The sequence below is a fragment of the Marmota marmota genome, unplaced genomic scaffold, assembly GCF_001458135.2.
Source record: "Marmota marmota marmota unplaced genomic scaffold, marMar, whole genome shotgun sequence".
In the NCBI taxonomy this organism is placed as follows: domain Eukaryota; kingdom Metazoa; phylum Chordata; class Mammalia; order Rodentia; family Sciuridae; genus Marmota; species Marmota marmota.
Window position 1 is genome coordinate 1,669,965 of NW_026000140.1, and position 23,297 is coordinate 1,693,261.

Consider the following 23,297-nt stretch of genomic DNA (forward strand, 5'->3'; position numbering starts at 1 on the left):
TGTGTGCCACTTTCCATCCCAGCAATAATCCATGGCACAAAATACTAAATTCACTGGTACTTTTGACTTGAGGAGTGGGGCATTTACATTGGACGATAAGTAAGTATGAGAAGTCTGTGTCTTTTGTATGGTCTTGCAAAATTCTTATCCTTTTTCCCTCCTGCAATTTTGAGTTATTTTCTTTGAGTTTTGTGGAAGAGATGATGCCTATCAGATAAGCTTTCAACGTGACTGTGTTAAGCAGCCTTCACTCTCCAAGAAAACCGCTTTACACCTTCTCTTCTCTCCTCAACCCCCACATGCCTCCCTCCTCCTCACCATCAGCTCACTTGTATTTCATTGCAAAAATATGAGTCCTCAGAAGCCCTCATTGCCACTCCACCAACTCTCCCAAATCACCCACCTTTGAACCCAGAGAGTCTGCCTTCCCTGGTAGGATCGATAAGCTCTTTTCCTCTCTAAAACGGGCACTGCTACCTGGGATGTGGATATCATCCCTTCACAATAGATCCAGGTTGCTTGAGCTGCTTTTCTAATTATTCTCTATCCTTCCTGCAGCATTAATCTGTCTCTACTAGATCATTCTATTCACATTCCAAAATGCTGTCACGTCTCTATTAAAACAAATCCCCAGTGTTATGCCTTCTTCACTTCCCTCTCCACTTTTCATCTTTTCTTGGTAGCTGTATTTCTCAAAATAATTACCTCTACTCCCTGTTTCTCCTTCTTTACTTGTCATTGTTCATGTGGCACTTGGGTGTCCATGGTAACAGCTCTTGTCAAGATTCACCAGCACTACCATCTTGCCAGACTCACTGGTCCTTTCATAGTTCTCATCTTATTTGGGCTTTAGGCAGCCTAGGACTCAGCTGATACACTTTCCTTATTGAGCCCTTGTGTCACCTGGCTATGAGTAAAGTCTGATTTTCCTCTCTTTATTTTTGCTTCTTTTCAATGTCCTCTGCCGATGCCGCCTTTTATTCCTATGAAAGGTAGAGTGGCCCCAGAGTAGAGATCTTACCCCTTTTCTCTCTATACTTACACTCAGGGCTATGTCACCTGTCCAGTGGCCTTGAATACTGTTGACCTGGTGATGTCTCTCAAATTTATGTCTTCTGGCTCCACCTTTTAACTGGGGCTCTTCGTAAGCATCTCCCACATGAAACTTCTAAACCTCCTTACCTTGGCCTTCAAGGTCTTTATAGGCTGGTCCCCTTTACCCATCCAGCTTCATCTGTGGCTATTTCTGCCACTTTCCTCCTTTAGCTCCCACCACATCTGACTTCTTACTACTCTGCAAACCTCCTTCATGTTCCAGAGGCTTTGCCCTTGCCATTCTCTTTGCTAAGAATGCTCTTCATTCAGGTCCATGCATGGCTTGTACCCTGGGTGCCAGTGTAAAATACATATATATATATATATATATATANTATATATATATATATATATATATATATATTTCTTCAGAGGTCTTCCCTGACCATCTTGTTTAAAATAGTACCTATTTAAAAATAGTACCCTCTTATCTGTTTCATTTTTCCTTCTCAGTACTTATCACTACTTTAAATCATGTGTTATTTCCTCCTGTGGCAAGGTGAACCTAAGCAGAGCTCGTCGTTAGCCTGTCCCTCCCTGTATCCCTCAGACTTAGAGTATTGCTTTGCTCATAAGTTTTCATGAGTGAATGACTAAAGAAATGAATGGATACTACGCATTGTTTTATATATAAACCATGTTATTATACCTTCATCATGTTTTAAATCAAGGTACAGCTAAGTGTTTATTTTAATAGAATGGTTAAATACAACGTGAAAGTGGCTGTTTAGGGACTGTTGCATGAAGACCCCATAAAGGGACATCCTGTGAGTGATGCGTATAGTATCTCTTCTTGTTTCCCTTTTTTGGAAATAAAATGGTTTTTGTTTGGTTCTTCCCATGCAGCTGAAGAATAAGTTCATGAAAAAACTGCCACGTGATGCAGAAGCTTCCAATGTGCTCGTTGGGGAGGTTGACTTCTTGGATACTCCTTTTGTTGCCTTTGTTCGACTACAGCAGGCTGTCATGCTGGGTGCCCTCACTGAGGTCCCTGTGCCCACAAGGTAGGCTGCTCTCTCCCACCTGCTGGGGTCTGCGATGTGCTTATAGGGAAATGGGCTCCCTCCCAGGCTAGAGGATCAGAATGAGGATATATCCAGTACATTCAAGAGGTTTAATTTGAAATAATGGCTAAGTCTCACTTTTATGCTATCAAATGACTAGGCACTTGTATAGTTATGACAACAGCAATTATAATAATCTTTTGGGTGGAGGACTACTTTCTTCTTATGGATTATTCTACTCAATCTTTCCAATAATCTTTTAACATACAAACTATAGTGTTCAGATTTTACATATGCAGAAACTAAGTCTTAAGAATTCAACGTGTACAAAGTTATATAATCAGTAAATGGTCATAGTTGCTTTCATTTGTTCTACGTCATCAGAAAATTGGTAGTGAGTTTATATATATATACACACATGTACACATAAATATAGGTATATGTACAGATTTGTAAAATTCTTTTGGTTTTATTCCCAAATTTGTACATTTTACAGTGACATACATTATGCCACATGAAATTTTGCTTTAAAAGAAGGGTGCCACTGTTGTTAAATCATGTTAAATCATCACACTGCACAACACCTCACAAGTCATCCTCTTCAGCTCCCTCTGAAGCTGAGCTCAATAAAGTTAGGTAGCTTGATTTACAAAGTACAATTAGTTGAGTAGAAGTTAATGCTTCACTAAACTAATGCTGAGGAAGAGTGTAAAGAGAAGCTTGTATCTTTAGGTTGACATCAGGAAATTATCATATGAAAGAATTGAGGGGTGCTTTCTGTGGATTCCAGCACAAGAAGAGGCGACCTTTGCTCTCCTCTAGTTTTCCCCATGTGAACAGGAAGGAAGGGCTATGAATCCTCCTCAAGGAACGCAGGTGGTGTGAGCATGATTAACCAACAGTGACAAGAGGCCAAGATTTATTTTGAGCCAAGTTAGGAGGAATATTAGGAGAAAATTTCCTTAAGGCTTCTCAATTCAAGACATTCTTCCTTATTATATAAGTTTTTTTTCCCTCAGTTTTGAATTCCTTAAAGACACTTCAAATAGGAATAATACACAGGCAGTCATTGGACAAATAATATGGACAAATAACAGGGGAAAGGAGATGATCAGTTTATTCGATTACTGGGATTATTGTGATTTGTTTTCTGTAACTTAGCTTTTTGCTTTAAAACATTCCAGCAGAGCTTTGCAGTTCTATCTGAGCAATCATCTGGCAAACTGCTGACTCAGACCATGGCTGAAGTCCAGATTGGTGCCCCAATGGCTTTATTTATGTCTCTTTGGACTAACTTTACTGGGACTTGAAAGAAAAAAAAAAACACATTTCAAGAAGTGTTAAAGAAAACTGCTCTTCCCTTTTTATTTTTATTACTATTTTCTTTAGAAGCTACAAATAAAAAAAAGTTAAAAGGCTTTTTATTTAACAGTAATATGCGTGCATTGAGTAGCAAATCATGACAATTTTTGTATCCCTCTTATCATCTGCTCCTGTCTGGCTCATTCTTTTTTTCTTTTGTACTGGAGGGAGGAAGTATTAGTCTAGAAGTGAAATACAGCATCATTTGAAATAACAAGAGAAGCCAAGCAATTCAAGGGAATGTAATTCAATAATATCATAAAACTATTTCAGGGCAATAATCTGAATAATATATCCTTGCATGTTAACATTTTCCAGGAAACTGTTTTATCCATTTGCTATCCTCCAAACCAATGCAAGCTCTAATCACTGAGTGGGGAGTCTCATTAGCTTTTTTGGATGTGAGTAATGTGAGGCCATTTACAATGGCTTCATCCTGTGAAATCCAATCAAGGAAATCCCACAAGAAATGTGGCAGTCATTGTGGAGGACTGTGTCTGCATTCCATGATGTGCTTTAATGTGAATGTGCTGTTCTATCGCAGGAAGACTTGAAAGACCTGTTTTGGTGCATGTGTTTTTTGTGGTCATTTTTTTTAAAGGTGGAGGAAAATTATACAATTATTATTATTACTACTATTCCTTATAATCTTACTACTATGCACCTTTATAGAAGTATGGCCCTAGCAACTCCCCTTCCTTGTGTAGAATTCACAAGTTTCTCTACTTACTCTGTGACTTATTTTATAGGCACTTTGCTGTCATCTTTTATCTGTTCACAGAGGCAACCTCTCACTCATATTTATGAGTTATATATGGAATAAATGTTGTTATGACCATTTTATATTTAAGGGGTGCAGGCAAAGGGAAGATCCACTGTCAGCACTAGAAACAGAACTCTGGCCAAATTTTAGAGTCTAGGTATCCCTAGAGATACCTAGAGTGGGATAGAATAGAAAGTTTTAGGAACCTCCCATGAAAAATGATAAGCCTTAGGTCAATTTATCCTTTTTTAAAAATATATTTTTTAGTTATAATGAACATAGTATCTTTATTTTGTCTATTTATTTTTATGTGGTATCGAGAATTGAACCCAGTACCTCACGTGTATGAGGCAGGTGCTCTGCCACAGAGCCACAACCCCAGCCCTAACTTATCTTTTTCTGATCTCTGCGCATTTAGGGTAAATGGTTATTCAGTAAGCTTTTAGTTCTCTAAAATGTTAGAAGGTTTGCCCTTTTAGCATGGCTATATTAATATATATGTGTATTATAAATAATTACTTGCCTAAGAGAAAGAGTTTGTTCTTAGTGTTTAAAACTGTTTATACAAAAACTATTAGAAGGGCTGGGGTAGAAGTCTTGCTAATTCAGTTCTGTCTTGTCCGTCGGTCGAATTGCTAACTTCTGAACTGCACATAATGTGGTTGGTTATGGTGGGTTTATGGTCCTCATGAATCTATTGTGGAAGCTACAGTTTAGCCACATTTTCCAAAGTTTCTAAATATGAATAATGTGTTATTTGATTTTGAGAGAAGGGAGTAAAGGATTGGTACATGCTGAGTTTATTCTGGAAATAGCTGTGCTGTATCAGGAGGGGGATGTACATCCTTTCTGAAAAGATTAAGTGATTTAGGAAAGCTGGCTCCTTTTCTGATATTATGCTCTGTTTCTGCCTATAATTATTTTGTGAATGTGAGTATAGGCCATTGGTTCCAGACATGGATCATCTGGTACTTCTTTTTGTTGTGCAGAATGCTAGAGGCATCCTCCCCAGGCATAATTAGTTACTTGAAAAAGCTCACAAAAGTAGAAGAGAGCCTCATGAACATTCTTAAGACACCTAGACACCATTAAGCATTCTAACTCTGACTTGTTGCTAGTGATGAGTGCATAAAAGAAACTCAGTGACATAAATTAATTTCTTTTCTCTGAGCTGTCAACATGGACTGTGTCCTTCCAGCCACACAAATGTGATGTTTACTCTAATTTGTTAATAAAGAAAAAAGCTTCTGGTTAAAAATAACATCTGTCCATTGACAAAAAACAGTTTGGATCATGAAAAGAGTTTTCAGTACATTGTAAAAGCTGAGCTTGGCAGGATGTACTTCAATCATAAAAGTTGTAACAGCTTTTGCTTCTTTGAGGGTTAAAGGGGGAGAGGACATGTTTCAGGCAGAGGGAACATTGACTGGCTGGGTTGCTCTGAGTTAGTTCCCTCAGAACTCTTGGCTTCGTGTCCGTAATACAGTCTAGATTAAAGGCTGCTTAAGGGTCCCTATTCCTACAAATGAAATTATTCACTTGACATGATGTTCCCTACTGCTTTTGCATGCTCAGATTCCCTCTGTATATCACTTTTTAAAAATTAATTTTGTATATTTTAATTTGTTATACATGACAGTAGAATGTATTTTGACGCAGTGTACACAAGTGGAGCACAACTTCTTCCTCTGGCTGAATCCCTCTCTATATCATTTTAGGAGGGTGCATTTACTGAATTGTTCCTGACTGGAGTTAGGTAAACAATGTTGCCATATTGTTTCTGTTTGGCACTTGATGATAGTTCATTAGTGAAGAAATATCTTTTTTTAAAAACAAAATTATAATTACCTAGGAATAATACCTTTATATGTAGGTCATGCTATAGTATCCATCATAGACACTGTTGATCTACTGTTTCCATTCATTCTTTGATATATTTTGTGGAGACCAAAGAGTAAAATTGTATGGAAAATATATGTTTCTCATCTCCTGGGTTTTTATACAGAGGCTTCATGACTCTATTAGTTCAGAGAGTAGTCACCCATCCTTGGCCAAAGTTTATGTTTATGTTTGAGGACTATTAGTGACTAAGTGTTTTTTCTCACTAACAAGACAGTAGGTTTTTTTTTTTTTTCCATCTAGTCAACCTGATAATTAACTTGTGTCAGTTGATACAGATTGATAGGATAATGTGTTTGTAAGCTTCACTCCTTATGGGTGTGGTAGGAAGGGCCATAGAGTGGTTCTGGAAAGGTTTTGGGCATTATGCTTTCCTGAAAAGTTAATATTTAGATACACTGAGATAATAAAAAATGGCAGGCAAAATAAATCCATTATTTAAAAAAATGTCCTAAGTAAAGGACCCAACAAGGTAGTTTTCTCTTGTGACACTGCACCTGCCCATTTTACCTAACACACTATTGTCTTACTTGAAAGCTAGCCATTTGTAGATAGGCAAATTGAATTGGAAAAAATGTAACCAGTACTAGCATTTCTCAGTGGTATTTGTATTTTGTTTTACTGGCAAAAAAAATTTTTTCAAGTGTTGCATTCAAACCAGGGATTAGTCCCTTTAGAAAGCAACACTTTACTGCCATCGAGTAGCACTTTATAATGCTGTATATGGTGGTACATAATTATGAAGTGGTCAGCGTCAAAGGAAGAAAAATTCTAGCATCAATTGAACTTCAGGGTTAGAGGTCTAAAGTTTAGTCCTGACAGTGGCTTCTTTCATGCCAAACAGACTTTCAAGCTGCTGATTGCTTTGCTTTTTCATTCACTGTGATCAGACTTGAAAGTGAGTGTTCCACTCCACTGCAGAACTGGTTGGTTTTCAAGCAAATAAGTACTGAATGGTTTTATTGTTATTCTAGTATAAAATCTGGGTATTCAAACTTTCAGATTACCACCCCCTTTTTTTACACTCTTAATTCCTGTTTTTTTTTTCCCCCTATCTCCTTTGAATTGACTTTTATAATGAAATAAAGTAATTATATATCCAGGGGCATTTTGGAACAAGCCCTAACATTTTATAGAGTACTTGCTGTTGATCCTTTTTTATTTAAAGGTAGGTATACAAGTATATTAGTAATAAATAGAATTTGGCAAAGTAATGTACAAAACCATCCCTGGTACCTTAAAATCTTGCCTTTCTTGTCCCAAGCTAAGCATCCACAAGTTCTTTCCCAGGAGCAACCTGTGGAAGTTATTGTGGATAGTTTTTGTGTTTCACAACTCTCGTATGCCAATAGGGTTGGTGGTAATAACAAAATTATGTGGTAAAAAGAATAGGATGCAAGAAGAGCTATATGTACACTTTATTTTGCTTTGCTTTTGTTTAATTTTGTTTTGTTTTTTGATGCTGGGAATTGAACCCAGAGAATCATGCATGCTGAGTATGTCTTCTCCCTCTGAACTACATCCCTTGCCCCAGACATTTACTAAGCACAGACCTTGGGCTCATGTATCACCTCCTTCAGCCCCAGTTTCCTTGCCATCACACAGGAAGAGAATACCTGTCCTTTTAGCAAGGGTTGCATGGAAATTAACAGAAAGTGATGAATGTGAAATCCTGCTTTGCAGGACTTTAAAAGCTGTCTAACCACATAATGCCATCATTTTGATTGTCCTCATTATCGCCCTGTTAGGTAAGACATGATCAATATCAAGGCTAAGGTTTATCTAGTATTACCTTTTGTGGTTTTTTTTCCTTATTTATTTATCAGGTTCCCTCCTCCCCAGTGGAGACATACATCTTTGTCCTTGTTATCAGTGAGGGATTCCTTCCAATATGAAAAATGGGAATGAGCTCATTACTACATGTTTCAGGACCTATTTTCTCTGAAGCAGTGCTTTGTACAGTATCAAGAAAACAAGTTAGAAAGAAAATGGGAACACCCATAAAAATTAAGTCTGTGAATGATAATTTATTTTGAATTTCCCTCATATTTCATTTTATTTTACATTGACTGTCAGCATATGGCTTACTTATAGAAATTTGGTTTTGGTTTTTGGAAAAGTCAGAGAAGTCCAAAGGTATACTAAGTCTGTCTAGTTATTGGACTTAATGGATTTGCTTCAAAGATTCTAAAAGACAGTAGAGATGGAAAAAGAGCAAAACTTAAAACAGAAACATTGACTGTCTCATAAAGAATATAAATTGAACCTTTCCTGCTCAGAGAAAAGGCTTCTCAAGTTTTCATGGTAAACTTTTCTTTGCCTTCAAATAAACTGAACAGTGATTTGTGTTTCACATAGTGTGAAAGAGTATTTTCCATATCACCAAGTCTAGTCCTTCGTTTAAAGATCTAACCCTTTCGTAAATATGAACTAAGATAAACATTTCTTAGTCTCATGTATATTGATGAAATGTAACAGCATGTGCTTCTTTCCTTTTCCTTTAGGTTCTTGTTCATTCTCTTAGGTCCTAAGGGCAAAGCCAAGTCCTACCATGAGATTGGCAGAGCCATTGCCACCCTGATGTCTGATGAGGTAGGGAATTGGGAAGATAGGTTTCTTTGAATGACCTACTTGTGTTGTTTTCATACTGTGACTCATCTGTGACAATTTATTCAGTTTGAATTATGGGGTTACTAAGATCTTCATAGCATAAAGTACAATCATTTGTGGTAAATGCACTGATATTCCCTATGCATTAGTTTTCAAAAAAGCAAATCATGTACTTTGTTTTTGTACTGGATTATAAACTATGTTGGAATAAAATATTTTCCTTTCTTTTTAAAAACATTTTCAATTCTTTTTTAAAAATTTTTTAATAGACCCATAATTGTGCCTCTATATGAGTTATACTGTGATATTTCAATACAATTCTATACAATTTGGAATGTCTGAGGCACAGTAGGGTAACCATAGCTAATAACAATTAATTGTGTATTTCAAAACAGTTAGTAAAGAGGATTTTGAATGTTCCCAAGAGGAATAAAAGATAAATGTCTGAGGTGATAAATATGCAGTTCCCCTGATCTGATTATTACATATTTTCAACTTTGTCTCAACTTTAGCTCTTAAAGTATTTAATATGTTAATTCTGGGAATTTAACTATTCATATTCTATATTTTTCCTAAATTATGTGTTTTATAAAATAATCTGTAATAAAATGGATAATGCATTTTTCTTAGGTATCAGAAAGTACATGTTTTATGGTTTTCTTATTTTGTGAAAGGCAAGTTGCACATCTGAAATACATTAGCAACTGCTACTGTAGATTATCTAGTACTTTTCGGTTATGGTTTCATTACTCTTACAACAGCTTGAATGTTGCTACATGCATTTTAGATATGACAAAACCAAACCAGACTTGTGGTAAAAGAAACACTGTTAGAATATAAGATCAGTAATTTCTGCTTCTGTGTGGTGATTGCTCAGGTGATTTCTATTGGGTCTGAGAGCATTGAAGTATAGCAATGCTGGTTCTTTTTCTCCCCCTATTAAGGGGATGTATATTTCCCTCCTCACAATGAGTTAATTTATTTTTGTGTGTTTATAGTTTCTTTTTTAAGTTATTCATTTGGAGATGTGTCAATTAGGAATGCTTTAGGCTGCAAGTGATGGGCTTATAGTAGTTTAAACAATCTGCAGATTATTTTCTTATATAACAAAGTTAGGAGGTAGATAGTAGCTGGGGTTGGTTTAGCTTAACTGTTTGCTAATTGATAGCTGCACACTTACTTCATGGTCTTAAGATGGCATTTTTTTCCCTCCTATCAAAATTGTAACTCTACAGTGTCTGCCTGCACTCAGCTTATCACCTCACTACATTTAAAGTAGGAAACAGTGATGGGGGTAATGTGAGCTGCATCTGCCCCTTTTTGCAGGCTTACCCAAACAGCCTCATTCTCATGTCTCATTGGTTGGAACTGTTGCTCTCTATCTGCCGGGTTGGCTGGAAAGGTGACTCTCTGACTCTCCAGCCACAGTGATGGAGATGGCAAAAGAAAATGAGATTGAGGGTAGCAGTGTCTGCATTTTTATTGCCCTCCTCTCTACCCCACAACCCAAAGACCATTAAATGCTATTTGATTGACAACTTTAGAAAATTCTTTATCAGGAGAAGTGATTTAGCAGAAATCTTTAAGAATAGGGAAGGTGATTGAACAGGGTGACCATCTTCTTTTCTTGAGACTAAAGAATTTGACCCAGTTCAGGTTCAAGCATGAAAATCTTGGTTATGTGTGAAGAACTTTCAGATCATCAGTTTGGTTAGAAGAATGGAATGGTTGACAAAAAGGCTTGTGTACCTTTTGGAAATCCTTTCTTTGGAAATTCATATAAAAGGAATGAATCTTTTGAATCCTTGGTGATTTAGATATTACCTTGCCAAAAAATGGACTTGTTTAAATACATTGACTTTGTGTTCTGACAGTATAACTAAGTTTTCTTTTTAAAATGGGTCACATTATTTTTGTGCTTGACAACTGCAGTGTTTGATTCTCAACCTGATCTTTACATTCACTTTAAATTTCTCCTTGAATTATCAGCAGTTGTTTGTCCCAGTAGTTTTTATTTCAGGGAATGACTTTTCAGTATATTTCTCCAAACTTATTTTCATCTGGCTTCCATAGCAACTGTATCAGTAACAGTACTTTACCAAGGGGAGCTGAAAGGCATGTAATTTTACAGTATTGATAAAAAAAGAAACACTTAAAAATAGCCATTTACTCAGGCTTCTACATATATTCTTTAAGGTTATAATCTGAAAAACTTAAATATTTTGGAAATGGCTGAATAATACAAAATAGGAGAGCATGGTTATAGTAATATCATGGTGAATTTTGGATAGCATTCTTCAGGCTAGATATGGTGTGAAGCATGTAGAAAGCTCTATTGTTGGATGAACACATCTCTTACCATTCTTTAGGTGTTCCATGACATTGCTTACAAAGCAAAAGATAGGCAGGACCTGATTGCTGGCATTGATGAGTTCCTAGATGAAGTCATTGTCCTTCCACCTGGAGAATGGGACCCAGCGATCAGGATAGAACCTCCTAAGAGTCTTCCATCATCTGACAAAAGGTAAACTCTTAGGCAGTTGGAAATTTTAAGGTGCTAGAATACACCTGAGAAGGAGGTTATGTTTAGACAAGGAAGTAGGGTCAAGCTACTGCCTTAATATTTTTAGGTCCTCATGGACATATTGCTTCCAAGGGATTAATTATGTGCCTTTGTTTCTTATTTCCTTGATGCTGTAAAATACATGTTAAATGTTTTGATGTTCTTTAGTGATTACAAATTAGCTCAGATCACAGTATTGGAATGCATCAGAGGCATTCTTTGGGGATGTTGTTTTGGGGTCTCCCTGTACATGTAGAAAGATCAGTTTACTCAAGTCTTTTGCAGATTTAAGAGGTTAAGAAATGGGTGAGGTAGTTGAAGAGAAACCATTTGTTGGAAATCTAATATTTCCTAGGTGAATTTCCCTCTTATAAGATATACAATTAATTCAGCTTTTCATTTCATCTAATCATTTGTCTTGGCTCCGACTGCAACATGTCAATAATTATTTGTTAGGATAGCAGAAAGAAAGAACGTTCTTTCTTCTCAAACTTCATCTTTCCATTGGCCAATGTATGCCATAGTGAGTGCTTCATTTTAGAAGCAAATGGATAAATACTAATGTTCACTTGGGCTCTGTTTTCTTGCTTAGAAAGAATATGTACTCAGGTGGAGAGAATGTCCAGATGAACGGAGACACCCCCCATGATGGAGGACACGGAGGAGGAGGGCATGGGGATTGTGAAGAACTGCAGCGAACTGGACGGTAACTGACGGATCCTTTTGCCATTCACCATAAGGTTTTCTTTAGATCTAAATTTCCCTTCATCTTTCTAAATTTACTTTCAGTATTTTATTCACTGGTTTGTTCATTTGTTCAGCCAACAAATATTTATAGTGCACCTATTAGTCATAGGCACTGGGGATATAACAGTGAATTAAAATCCCTGCCCTTGTGGGTCTTACTTTGTGGATATGGGAGACAAGTAAGAAAATAAATAAACGTGGTGATATTTTTATGATGAAAAATGAAGCAGAAGTAGGGACTATTGTCCTGAGAAACAGTATTGTGATTTTAGACAGGCTGGTCAGAGAAGGCCTTACAGAGAATGGCAACATTTGAGGAAAGTGCAGAAGGAGGTGGGGGACAGATCATGAAGGGAAGATGTGGGGTGGGAGCGAACTGCCCACAGAGTGCTTGCTGGAATGGCATTGGGGTACTATGGCAAATGCAGGGACAGATGGGATGTCAGAGGGTCCAACTGATGACTGGTAAGTATGGGTAGCAGGAAGACGAACTGGTGATGTGTTAGCCTTTCTTGGGTGGCTCTCAGGACTCCATCTCTTCCCTGCACATTTACTCAAAAGTGAGGAACATAGAAATGAATAATTCACAGGTCACTCCTCTACCTCCTTAGCCTGAAGCTGGGAGTTCAGGTTTTCCAGATTGCTCCATCTGATTACTTTTTATGATAATTCTTCCTCTTCCACTATTATATTCTCCATTTCATTTTGGGGTGAGTAAAAATTTAAGTAAGATAGTTTTTTTCCTGCCTCTTAAAAAAAAAGACAAAACACTGTAGGATTTTAATAAATAAAATAAATACTGTAGGATTTTAATTTAAAAAAAAGTATGTCATTTTGGTTTGCAGTTGAATCTTGGTGAAGTTATTTCCTTTTCCTGGTGATCCACTTGGATTTCTCGCCCAAATTAAAAGAAAAATTCCACCCTCCACACAAAATCCTCCCTCTTGAGCTCCCTGTTTTTTCTAAATACAGTCATGCATCACTTAATGATGGGGATGAGATCTGAGAATTGCATCCTTGGGCATTTTGTTGTTTTGCAAACATCATGGTGCATACTTCCACAAACCCACATGGTATAGGTCAATCATGTGACACTTCTGATGAACTCATGAGGCAAGGTAAACTATTTTTTTAATCAGTAGAAGGTATTCACTCTAAAATAATGATAATAAGGATAGTGTACCAAATACATAAACTAATAACACAGGTATTGATTACCATTATCAAGTTTTACATACTATATGTATTTGACAGCACAGTAGGTTTGTTTACATTGGCATCACCACCGACACATGAGTGATATGTTGTACTGGCCCATCATACATGTGGTCCATCATTAACCAAAACATTATTATGTGGTACATGATTGCAGTTCTTAACAAACCATTTTCATTAGGAATATCATTTTGGTTTTTCTACTCACATCCCAGGTAGTAGTTCTGGAATTTAGTTTTTTAAATTTCATCAGACTGTGATTTTATTCTTCCCCCTTTCATCTTTCCTAAATGCACTGTGTACCTGCAGTGTTCCTGGTGCCATGCACAGCCCTGTGAATACCAAGGAAACAGCAGTGGGGCAGTGAGTGCAGTGCAGGTCCAGCAGGCACCTAGAGAGGTAGATAATCCTGATAATGTGTGAGAGCTAAGAGTGGGAATCTGGGTGATGAAATCAGAGCACCATTGAGCATTGGAAGTGGAGAGTTTTTCTAGGCAGAAGCAACAGCATGCATGTTTATGGCTGATGATTGAGGTCTGGCTGGGAGGGAAGTAGACTGATCCATGGGTCCATTAGCTGATCTGCTGATGTGTGTCGGGTCTCAGTTTGTGCCTTCTCCTGTCACCTACCTGCTGGCCTTCCCCACTTAGTTCTTTCAGATCCTTACCCCAAAGTCACTTCTCAGAAGAATCTTCTGGCTAGCCTATTTTAAAGTTTCAAATACCTTTTTTTCCCAGTAATACATAACCCTCTTTCCCATTTAATGTTTTCTTTGATTTTTAGCACTAAGCATTTTATTTATTTATCTTGTTTATTAGCTTTTTTTTTTTTTTTTTTGTCTCCTCAAAGTAGCCCCATAAGAGCAGGGCTCTAGGGCCTGTGTTGTTCACTGTTGTATCCCCAGCAACCAGAAGAGTGCCATAGTGTAGGAATATCACAGGTGCTCAATAAACATTTGTGGGGTGAAAGAATGAATGAATGTGGGAAGGATGCTCTAGCAAGATTGTAAAGGGCCTTTTATGATCCCACATATTTGGATGGTTTCCTTTGGGCAACAAAAGATTTTATTTATGTACACAGTTCATTCTTACATACAGAACCACTGGCTGATCTTTAGGAAATGTGGCATCTAATTTAGTAACTGAAAGAGGTAGATAGTTTTCTGGTCTCATCCTAAGTGGTTAAATAGTATCATGTGATTGATTCAAGTGTTTAAATAACCAATTCTGCATGGTTTTGTGAATTGTCTTTTAATGAATTTGGTGGTCATTTATTTGTTTCTTACTTGGTCACATGTTTGCTTTCTCCCTGCCCAGGTTCTGTGGTGGATTAATTAAGGACATAAAGAGAAAAGCACCATTTTTTGCCAGTGATTTTTATGATGCTTTAAATATTCAGGCTCTTTCAGCAATTCTCTTCATCTATCTGGCGACTGTAACTAATGCTATCACTTTTGGAGGACTGCTTGGGGATGCCACTGACAACATGCAGGTGGGTACGGTTTTGGGGAGGACACAAATAGTACAGCCAGATTGTCTTCCTCACCCCTACAGCTCAGTTAGAAGCAGATGGCCTTTCAGTTACTCAGCGTGATTTTCTTTCTTTTGCTGGATGCTGCATTTTAGTTTGCTTCTGGCTTGCTGCTGTATTTCCAGCATGTTAGTAATTACAAAAATAGCTCGATGAAATCTGGCTTGAGTCACAAGTGGGGAAAAGAAGGAGAGGAAATGAGGATCTACAATTCTATTTGGGCAAACGCATATCAGCTGCCTTACATTTGCACAGTGCACAAGGTTTAGATCCACTCCATTGAATGTGTGGACCATATTCTGTTAAACTTGATCATCACACTCTTTGGGAATGCATGATTACCTTACTCTTTACCTGTGCTCTTACATGAGCAAATAATAATCAAACAATTGAGAGATTTGCTCAAAGTTGGATTTGCAACTAGTAGAATTCAGAACTTTAGTGGATGCAAGTTGATAGCTGTTTCTTCCATACCTGAACCTGTCTCTCATTAAGCCATAATGATTCTGGTATGGCTTGTTTTGTACCATTAATTGCAACCACAATTTTTTTGCTTATTTTGAAAGTGGCGTTTGCCTTCCTTTTGCATCAATAATAGCTACAGAAAGAGATGTTTTTGATTCCCCTAATCAATTGGAATAATACGTACAAAACTACTTTTATTTGATCCAGTCATTAAAACAAATAGGCATTGTGTTACGATGAATACAGGGGAGTGAATAAGTTTGATAGTCCCATGAAAAGAATCCAATTCAAGCCTTTTCTACATTCTGTTCTTACTTACTTGGGTTTAAGCAATGTGACATTTGTAAGTGCTGCCAGCCAGCTTTTTTTTTTTTTAAATGTAATTAATTCCAAAAAATTACTTTTGTCCCACTTCACTTTTCTTGCCTAGGTATATTTATGTTCTAGATTTCTTTTGAATACAAAAATAAGATGGAGGGCTGGGATTGTGGCTCAGCAGTAGAACGCTCGCCTAGCATGTGTGAGGCCCTGGGTTCCATCCTCAACACCACATAAAAATAAATAAACAAAATAAAGGTATTGTGTCTAACCAAAAATAAATAAATATTAAAAAAATAAGATGGAAACTATAACATGTATATTGTCCCGAGTAAAAAGGGAGAAATGACTTTAAACATTGTTTATTTCAAGTGCCCATACCTTATAGCCCTTATTTGTCTGTACAGCATATTGCCCCAAAACATGGAGGCTTGACATAACCATTTTAAACTTCTTCTCATGGCTCAGGCAGTTGATGCTTAGCTGAGTGGTCCTCTATACTTTGCAGTCAGATGGCATCAGAGGCTGAAGTCCCTTAAAATGACTTTTTGCTCACATTCCGGTGCCTGGCTTGGGCTGTCTGGAACAGCTGGAGTCTGAGGACTCTCCACATGACTTTTCCACATGGCTAGCTTGGGGACTGTGATGACTCCTAAGAATTCATGCTCCACTGGAAAGGGGAACTTGCTGTTCATCTTTACTTATTTCCATGTAAATGTGTACCCATATCATTTTCTGATTTTTCAGAGAACCTGAAAAATTAAAACTCTTAGTGAAATCTCATGACACTTAAATATTGGCAGCCAATTAACATTTAAAAAATAACATTGTGCTGGCCAAAGAACTTGTATCACTGTGTTACCCATGAGAGACCTACAGCACAGATTTTAGAGACTGAACTTGTGGACCACAGAGATGAAATACATGAAGACTCTTCCCCATCTGCTCCTGTACTTTCTCTTCATTCATAAGACAAGAGTGAATACATTAAATTATGAGAGTGATGTCAGAAATAGAGTTTTTATAAACTTTGATCCATATCCAAATTGGGCAGTGATTCTTCATCTAGATGATAACATAATGTTCATTAAACAGATCATTCAAGAAAACAAGTGTAGAAGAAAGCACTGGGTAAGCATGCTGAGGCCAGCATGAAGAAGATAACACAGGTAGCCACATATTAAAAGAGTAATGCTAGTTTTGAGGGTGGTAAGAACAAAACCATTTTCTGTCCATCAGAAAGTACAGAGACCTTCTTGTGCAGTTAATTTTTAAACATTTGTTTTTTGACATTTTTCTCATGGAGGTGGGGGACTTTGTGGCACTTCCCATGTGTGAGCATATTGCCTTTCTGAACTGAATTGCAATTTGCAGCCTCATAAGACTTAGCTTTAGAATGCAGCATCTGAGACTAGGGGCAGGGTATATTGAAATCTGTTTTGATCCCTCCTATATTAATCGATTTCTATCTGAGTGTGTCCTTGGGAAAGTAGAGGACTCTGTTGTGTAACACATGTAGGTAACATAGGATTACCACCTCCCCTACCATGATATATCACTTGGACAAGGCCTTACTTGTGAAATTAGCTATTTTCTAGAAAGTGAGGATTTCAGCGGAAATGGGTGGTTTAGTGCATCAGAATGTTAAGTAGTACATCAGAATAGCCCTTTGCTGGATATTATTACTCTTGGGAATTGACAATTCAAAGTAATGCAAATACAAGAGGTTGTTTTTAAAAAAAAATTAATTAATTTTTGTTAGTTGTAGATAGACAGAATGCCTTCATTTTATTTATTTTTATGTGGTGCTAAGGATCAAACCCAGTACTTCACATATGCTATGCAAGCACTGAGCTACAGCCCTAGCCCCATGAAGTTATTTTCCAGACAAAATTTGATAATTTTATTAATAGATTCTGTAAACTCCATGCATAATTTTGTTGAAACTGTAAACACATTGTTTTAAAAGTTTCTGTGATTGAAAATACTGAAGTAACATTCTTTTTTCTTTTCTCTCAAGTCTGAAGTCTTATTCCGTTAAGAACTGTATTGGTCAAGTCCTTCTCTCAGACTACAACTTGGTACTTCTGAGAAGTCCAAGTAGGTGGCAGAAACACTGAAAAAGAAGGGTAGAAAAAAAGAATGATTATTAATCTACATTTATTGAATTGAGATTCAGCAAATAGTTTTATATATTTTAAAGACTAGGGAGTAAGGTGGTTTAATATGTTGAAGAGTATCTCAGGTACTGAAAGGGTATGTACTTTAACATACAAAAATTTTGAGACCCTTGAAGTAGAAGACTTCTTGACTTAGCAAGAAGGACAAGAGAATATTTTAAGGATTTAATTAAAAGATCCAGGTCATTTAACAGGTCTATGGAAGAGTTTGATTCATTCCTTTGCACATATTTATGGAGTGTCTACTATGGGTCAGAGACTATTTTAAGTGCTGGGATACAAATAGGTGAGCAAAATAGATAAGAATCCCATGCTGGTGGTATTTGCAGTCGAGGGTGTTGATGAATGCAATCTTTTTCAGTGCCTAGTAGTGGTGTGTAGTGGGTTTATTTAGGGGATGAAGTCCCCTGGATTCATGAGACTCTAGACCAAGACTAAGCAGAAAAGCATTGGTAAAGCCTGAGATAATCTGCAGTTATATCACATGCATTCATAAATGTGGCAGTGGGTTATTCTCAAAAGCACAGGCAGTTCCAGTGAGTCAACTGAGAACAGTGTCCTTGCCTTTAAGGCAGACAGCTCTGAAATGGTTCACATAGGGCCCTTATTGTCAGGCTACAAATAGACATGGGTGCTGGGTGGAAGCATGTTGTGAAAACACAGATGAGTCACTGCACGACTGTTGTCTAAGCAAACTCTTCTGCCAGCTTCTGTTCAGGAGGTCTTGCCTGCTTGAAGTCAGGATTTCACATCTAAGCTTTTATTTCAGAGCTAATGATGCACACACACATATACAAAATTAGATTATATATATGTATATGTATATATGTGTGTATATACTATATCATTGGAAGCAGATGATCTTAAAAGCTATGTAGACCATTTCCTCTGTAACTATGTTCAAAATAAGAACAGTTGAGGCTACGATGGCTCCAAGTATAATTAAATCCTATTGCCAACATAAATGACTGCATGAATTCCCCAACTTTGGCATATATATTTTGCCCATCAGGCAGTTATGATAGGACTCTGGGGCTTACAGAGTGGGTATTCACAGATTTCTTGTTAAGTGTGGGCAATTATAGCTTAATTTGGGCTTCTGGAAGCGACTGAACCACTTTGCCAAGAGTAGACCTTACACTCATCTAGGATCCAACCTGGGTTTGTGACTGATTCCTGTTCTTTGAGCTTAGCAACAAAGACCTGGAACATATGCTTTCTGAAGTCCAAGAACAATGCAATACTCTTATTACCCTTTTCATTCAATCTCACCAAAAATAATTTTCTGCTCTCCTTGCCATATTGCCAAGTAATCCAAAACTTTTCAACCTCATTGTTTTAAAATTATGTCCCTTCCACAACCAAAGTCTCTATCACCTGCATGCCTGCTCTTTACATTGTATCTGTAATCTTGGTTGCCACACAAGCATACTGCTCTATTCATTTAAGTACTTCAGATTAAATTGTTAAATGTCAATGTATAAATAGGTTCCATCAGAATCTGTTATAGTTATAGATTTTCACTCACAGTACTAACTGGATGGATCCTTGCTATCAAACTAAATCAACAAATATTTATGGATTGCTTGGTTTATGGGCCACATATTGGCACAAAAAATTCTTTTTGATATTTTGTGTCAAGTCTTGTGTTACCTAAAAATTATTCTCCTAAGCTTTATAGAATACATGAAAGTACTTTAATTTAAATCTACATTTGATTGTGAATGACTAAGCATAGTCTAGAGTGAAGACTGACTGAAGAATGTAATTTTAATTTTTTTTCCGGGAGTAAATATAATCCTATTTTCACAAACCTTTTAGCCAAAGAATTCAGTAAGATTTTTAGAATTCTGTGAATTTTGTGATATTTATGGAGCCTAACAGAGCACATTTTAAGGGAACTTGTCTCATAATAAGGAACATTTATAGCTGGCATCTCCAAATTTGAAGCTTTATTTTAACATACTGCTGTGCCGAGAATTTTTAATCAATCTGCTGAAGTTGGAAATGTATCATTTCTTGTGCACATATTCCTCGAGAAGATAGACACTTCTTTACAAAGACTATCACGTGCAATTTATAAGAGCAAGATGAAAGCAAATTGGTAATTGCTTTACTATATTGAGAACCATATAATAATTTCCATTTACCTGACTATGGCACTTTGGCACCCAGAATGCATTTCCTTCTTGACACATCAATCTGTTCTAGGAACATATTCTAATTTCAAAAAGTTAAGTAAAGTAGTCTGTTGGGATGATACAATTTAGTTATTTCCATAAGCAAAAATGAATAAGCCTATTTAATGACGGAGAAAGGAATCACTATTGCTTAGTTACCGCTAAGTTTTATTGGCTGTGGTTCTACCAGGGAGAAACTTGAAATAATGTGCTTTACATGTACAAGTTCTGAATTTAACTTCTTGATTAAAGTAATTTGTATTTGGTTGTTTACTGCATTTGAAAGACCTTTGTCAAATCTGTTTTCTTGATGATCAGAAAATGATAGTGATTTGGGGGATGTAGGGAGTCCCAAATGATGCTAAATTTGAAAATTATTTTGTTTAGCTTGCAGTTATTTAGGATATAATTATACATTGTAGAAAATTTAAACAGTACAGAAAAATTACATAGAAAATAATTTTGTCCTTAAACACATCACCCAGAAATAGTCATTAACATTTTCATGACATTTTTCATACATTTTACAATGTATGTGTACACAGATCAGTATATAAAATTTAATATAAATGAGATCATACACATATTGTTTCATAACAGTAGTATTTCATGGATATCTTCTACTTCAACACAGTCTTTAATGTGATTTTTAATGACTTTATTCATGTATATGATACATGTGCTTTAATTTATTTAGTAAATCTCCTATCATTGGACTTTCAGTTTTTTCTAATTTTCTCTTTTATAAGCAATACTATGGTGATTAACTATATTTTTGTTCTTTATAATTACCTTCTCAGGGTAAGTAAGTAGCAAAATATGCTTGTTTTAGTTTTTGCTATTTCTTTCAAATTACACTCCACGAAAATTATACTTCTTCCAGTAATGGATAAGAGTACCCAAAATTCCATACCCTTGCCAAATAGAGTTTTGGCCTATATTTTCATTTTGCCATACTGGATTGAAAAGGATGGCTCATTCTTATTCAATTAAGTTTTCTTTAATTTTTTAGTGAGGGGGAATATCTTTCCACACTTTTACTGACTACACTTCTTTATACTGTGTCCTTGGTATATTTTCCTTTTGGGTCATTTAGGTTTTTTTTTTCTTATTGATGTGTAAGAACTCTGATATTTTCCTTTTGCTTTTTTGGAAGTATTACAAAACATATTTTTCCTAGAGCTACCATATGTCTTTTAACCTTATTTATGATTTCTTTTGCTGAACAGATTTTAATTTTTGCGTAGTCAAATCTTTATTTTTTGTTTCTTCATGATATATTTAAAGAGCCTTTTCCTATCCCAAGATTAGAAAAATATTTACCCACATATTTTAGTTCTTTTATGTTTTCACTTCAATTTTTTATCCATCTGGAATTGATTTTTGTGTAATGTTATACTGGCATTTGATGTTTCAGATACATGTTCACATCTCTTCAAATAAAAACTGTAAGGCCTCCATGTCTTTCCCATCCATTTGATTTGACTGGGAGTTGAAGCTTTGGTAAAGTTTTTGGCTCATGCTTTTCTTCAAGCAGAGAGATATTTGTCTTTCAAGTCTTCCCTTTTTTTTTTTTTTTTTTTCAATTCCTGCTGGCAGTATAAACAGAATTTCTGCTTATGACACGACAAAGCACGTTAGAGTAGATGGCTCTGTCTGGCTTGGCAGCTTGATCTGTCAGGACAGAAATCACGGATTTATAGGTTGTAATTACATAGGAAAATTGAAGATGAGGGCTGTGTATTCAATCTTCTCCCCCAGTGTGGATGGATGGTCTGTATAACTGGTTGTTGATGCTGTTTTGGAGGAGGAGAGGAGGTTGTTTGAATACACAGGAGAATCACCTGAGGAACTCTGAAAAAATTCTGAGTCTCCAGGCTTCATCTTCAGAGACCCTGATTTAATTGTTCGAGGTGGAGTAAAGAATTAGTGTTAAAAAAAACAACTTACAAATAAACAGACAAACAAGCAAACAAGCAAATAAAAGACCCAGGCTTCCCAGATGACTTAAATTTGATTTAGATACTTGCATCATTTCTCCCTCTTGACCACAGGGGTTGGCTTATGCTAGGAACCTGGTGTCAAAACTCATGCAGGTGATTGAGATCTGACTGCCTGTTCCCAATGGCATTGGGCTGCCTTATTTGTTTAGTTATTTCTGGCTAAACTTTGGATTCAAAGGTTCATCTAGAGAAATTAAATTTTATTATTCAACATGCTGCACAGTTGTGATATAAATCATCACAAACATGAGCTAAAATTTCTCCTTTGATAGCCAGTAACATATAAGCAAAAAACATTTCTGCTATGGTTTAGATATGAGGTGTCCCCCAAGAGCTTATGTGTGAGACAATGAAAGGAAGTTTAGAGGTGAAATGATTGGGTCCTGAGAGCCTTAATCTAATCAGTGCATTAATCTCCTAAAAGGGATTAACTGGGTGGTAACTGTAGGCAGGTAGGGTGTGGCTGGAGGAGGTGGATCATTTGGGACATGCCTTTGGGGTATATATTTTGTCCCTGGCTAGTGGAGCTCCCTCTCTCTACTTCCCGTGTCCTGTCCTGAGCTGCTTCCCTCTGACACACCTTTCTGTCATGATATTTTGCCTTACCTTGGGCTCAGAGCAATGGAGCCAGTTGTCTATGGATGAGACCTCTGAAACCATGTGCCCTAAAATAAACTTTTATTCCTCTAAAATTTTTCTTGGCAGGTCTTTTGGTCACAGTGGTGAAAATGTTAGTGAATGCTTTATCATTGAATGCCATTGTAATATTTTATTTTTCCAAACTTGATTGCATTGCAAATTGTCAAAAGAAATTTAAAATCTTTTGTTTTCTTGGACAACTTCACCACTTTCTTCTTAGGTTTTACTCCCCACCCTTCTGTTATTACTACCCAGCCTCCCTAAACAAGGTTGCAAATATTAACCCAAATAATAAGGGCCTTAATAAAAAGGGACACAAAACAACAAGTCATTCTTCAGTGTAATATAAAGATACTAAATTGCAGTACAGTCGATGTTGACAGCATACATTTTCCAATTTTAATGTTTTATTCTCTTGATTGTGGTTGTTTTGAATCAGCCATGGTAGGAAATGGTGCCCTTTGCAACCATCGTCATAAGTAGCCCGAAGATGTGGAATGCTGGTATTACAAATTATGGTTGGATTTCATTGTTTTTAGAATCTTGCTCCTAGGGTCTGATTTTCTTTTATGCTTGATTTTATTATTTTGGGATTTGTCCTAATTTGGGGGGGGGAGGCTATTTTGAAAACCAGGGGCCATTCTTTCTTTAATTTCATACCCTCATGAAAGTAGAAAAGTATTTTCACAAATTGGTTTGGATGTGGGTTTGGATTTTACTTCTG

The 23,297-nt window shown here is 36.6% G+C and overlaps 1 protein-coding gene across 7 annotated transcripts in view; it reads left to right on the top strand.

Moving 5' to 3' along the window:
• Positions 1–23,297, top strand: part of Slc4a4 (solute carrier family 4 member 4) — a 335,973-nt gene that overhangs the window by 220,585 nt on the left and 92,091 nt on the right. For all 7 annotated transcript variants that reach the window (XM_048785765.1, XM_048785761.1, XM_048785764.1 and 4 more), the window contains 5 exons: positions 1,942–2,099; positions 8,628–8,715; positions 11,103–11,257; positions 11,889–12,002; positions 14,575–14,749. In XM_048785765.1, the coding sequence (XP_048641722.1) occupies positions 1,942–2,099; positions 8,628–8,715; positions 11,103–11,257; positions 11,889–12,002; positions 14,575–14,749 (690 nt within the window). The remainder of the gene's footprint in view (positions 1–1,941; positions 2,100–8,627; positions 8,716–11,102; positions 11,258–11,888; positions 12,003–14,574; positions 14,750–23,297) is intronic.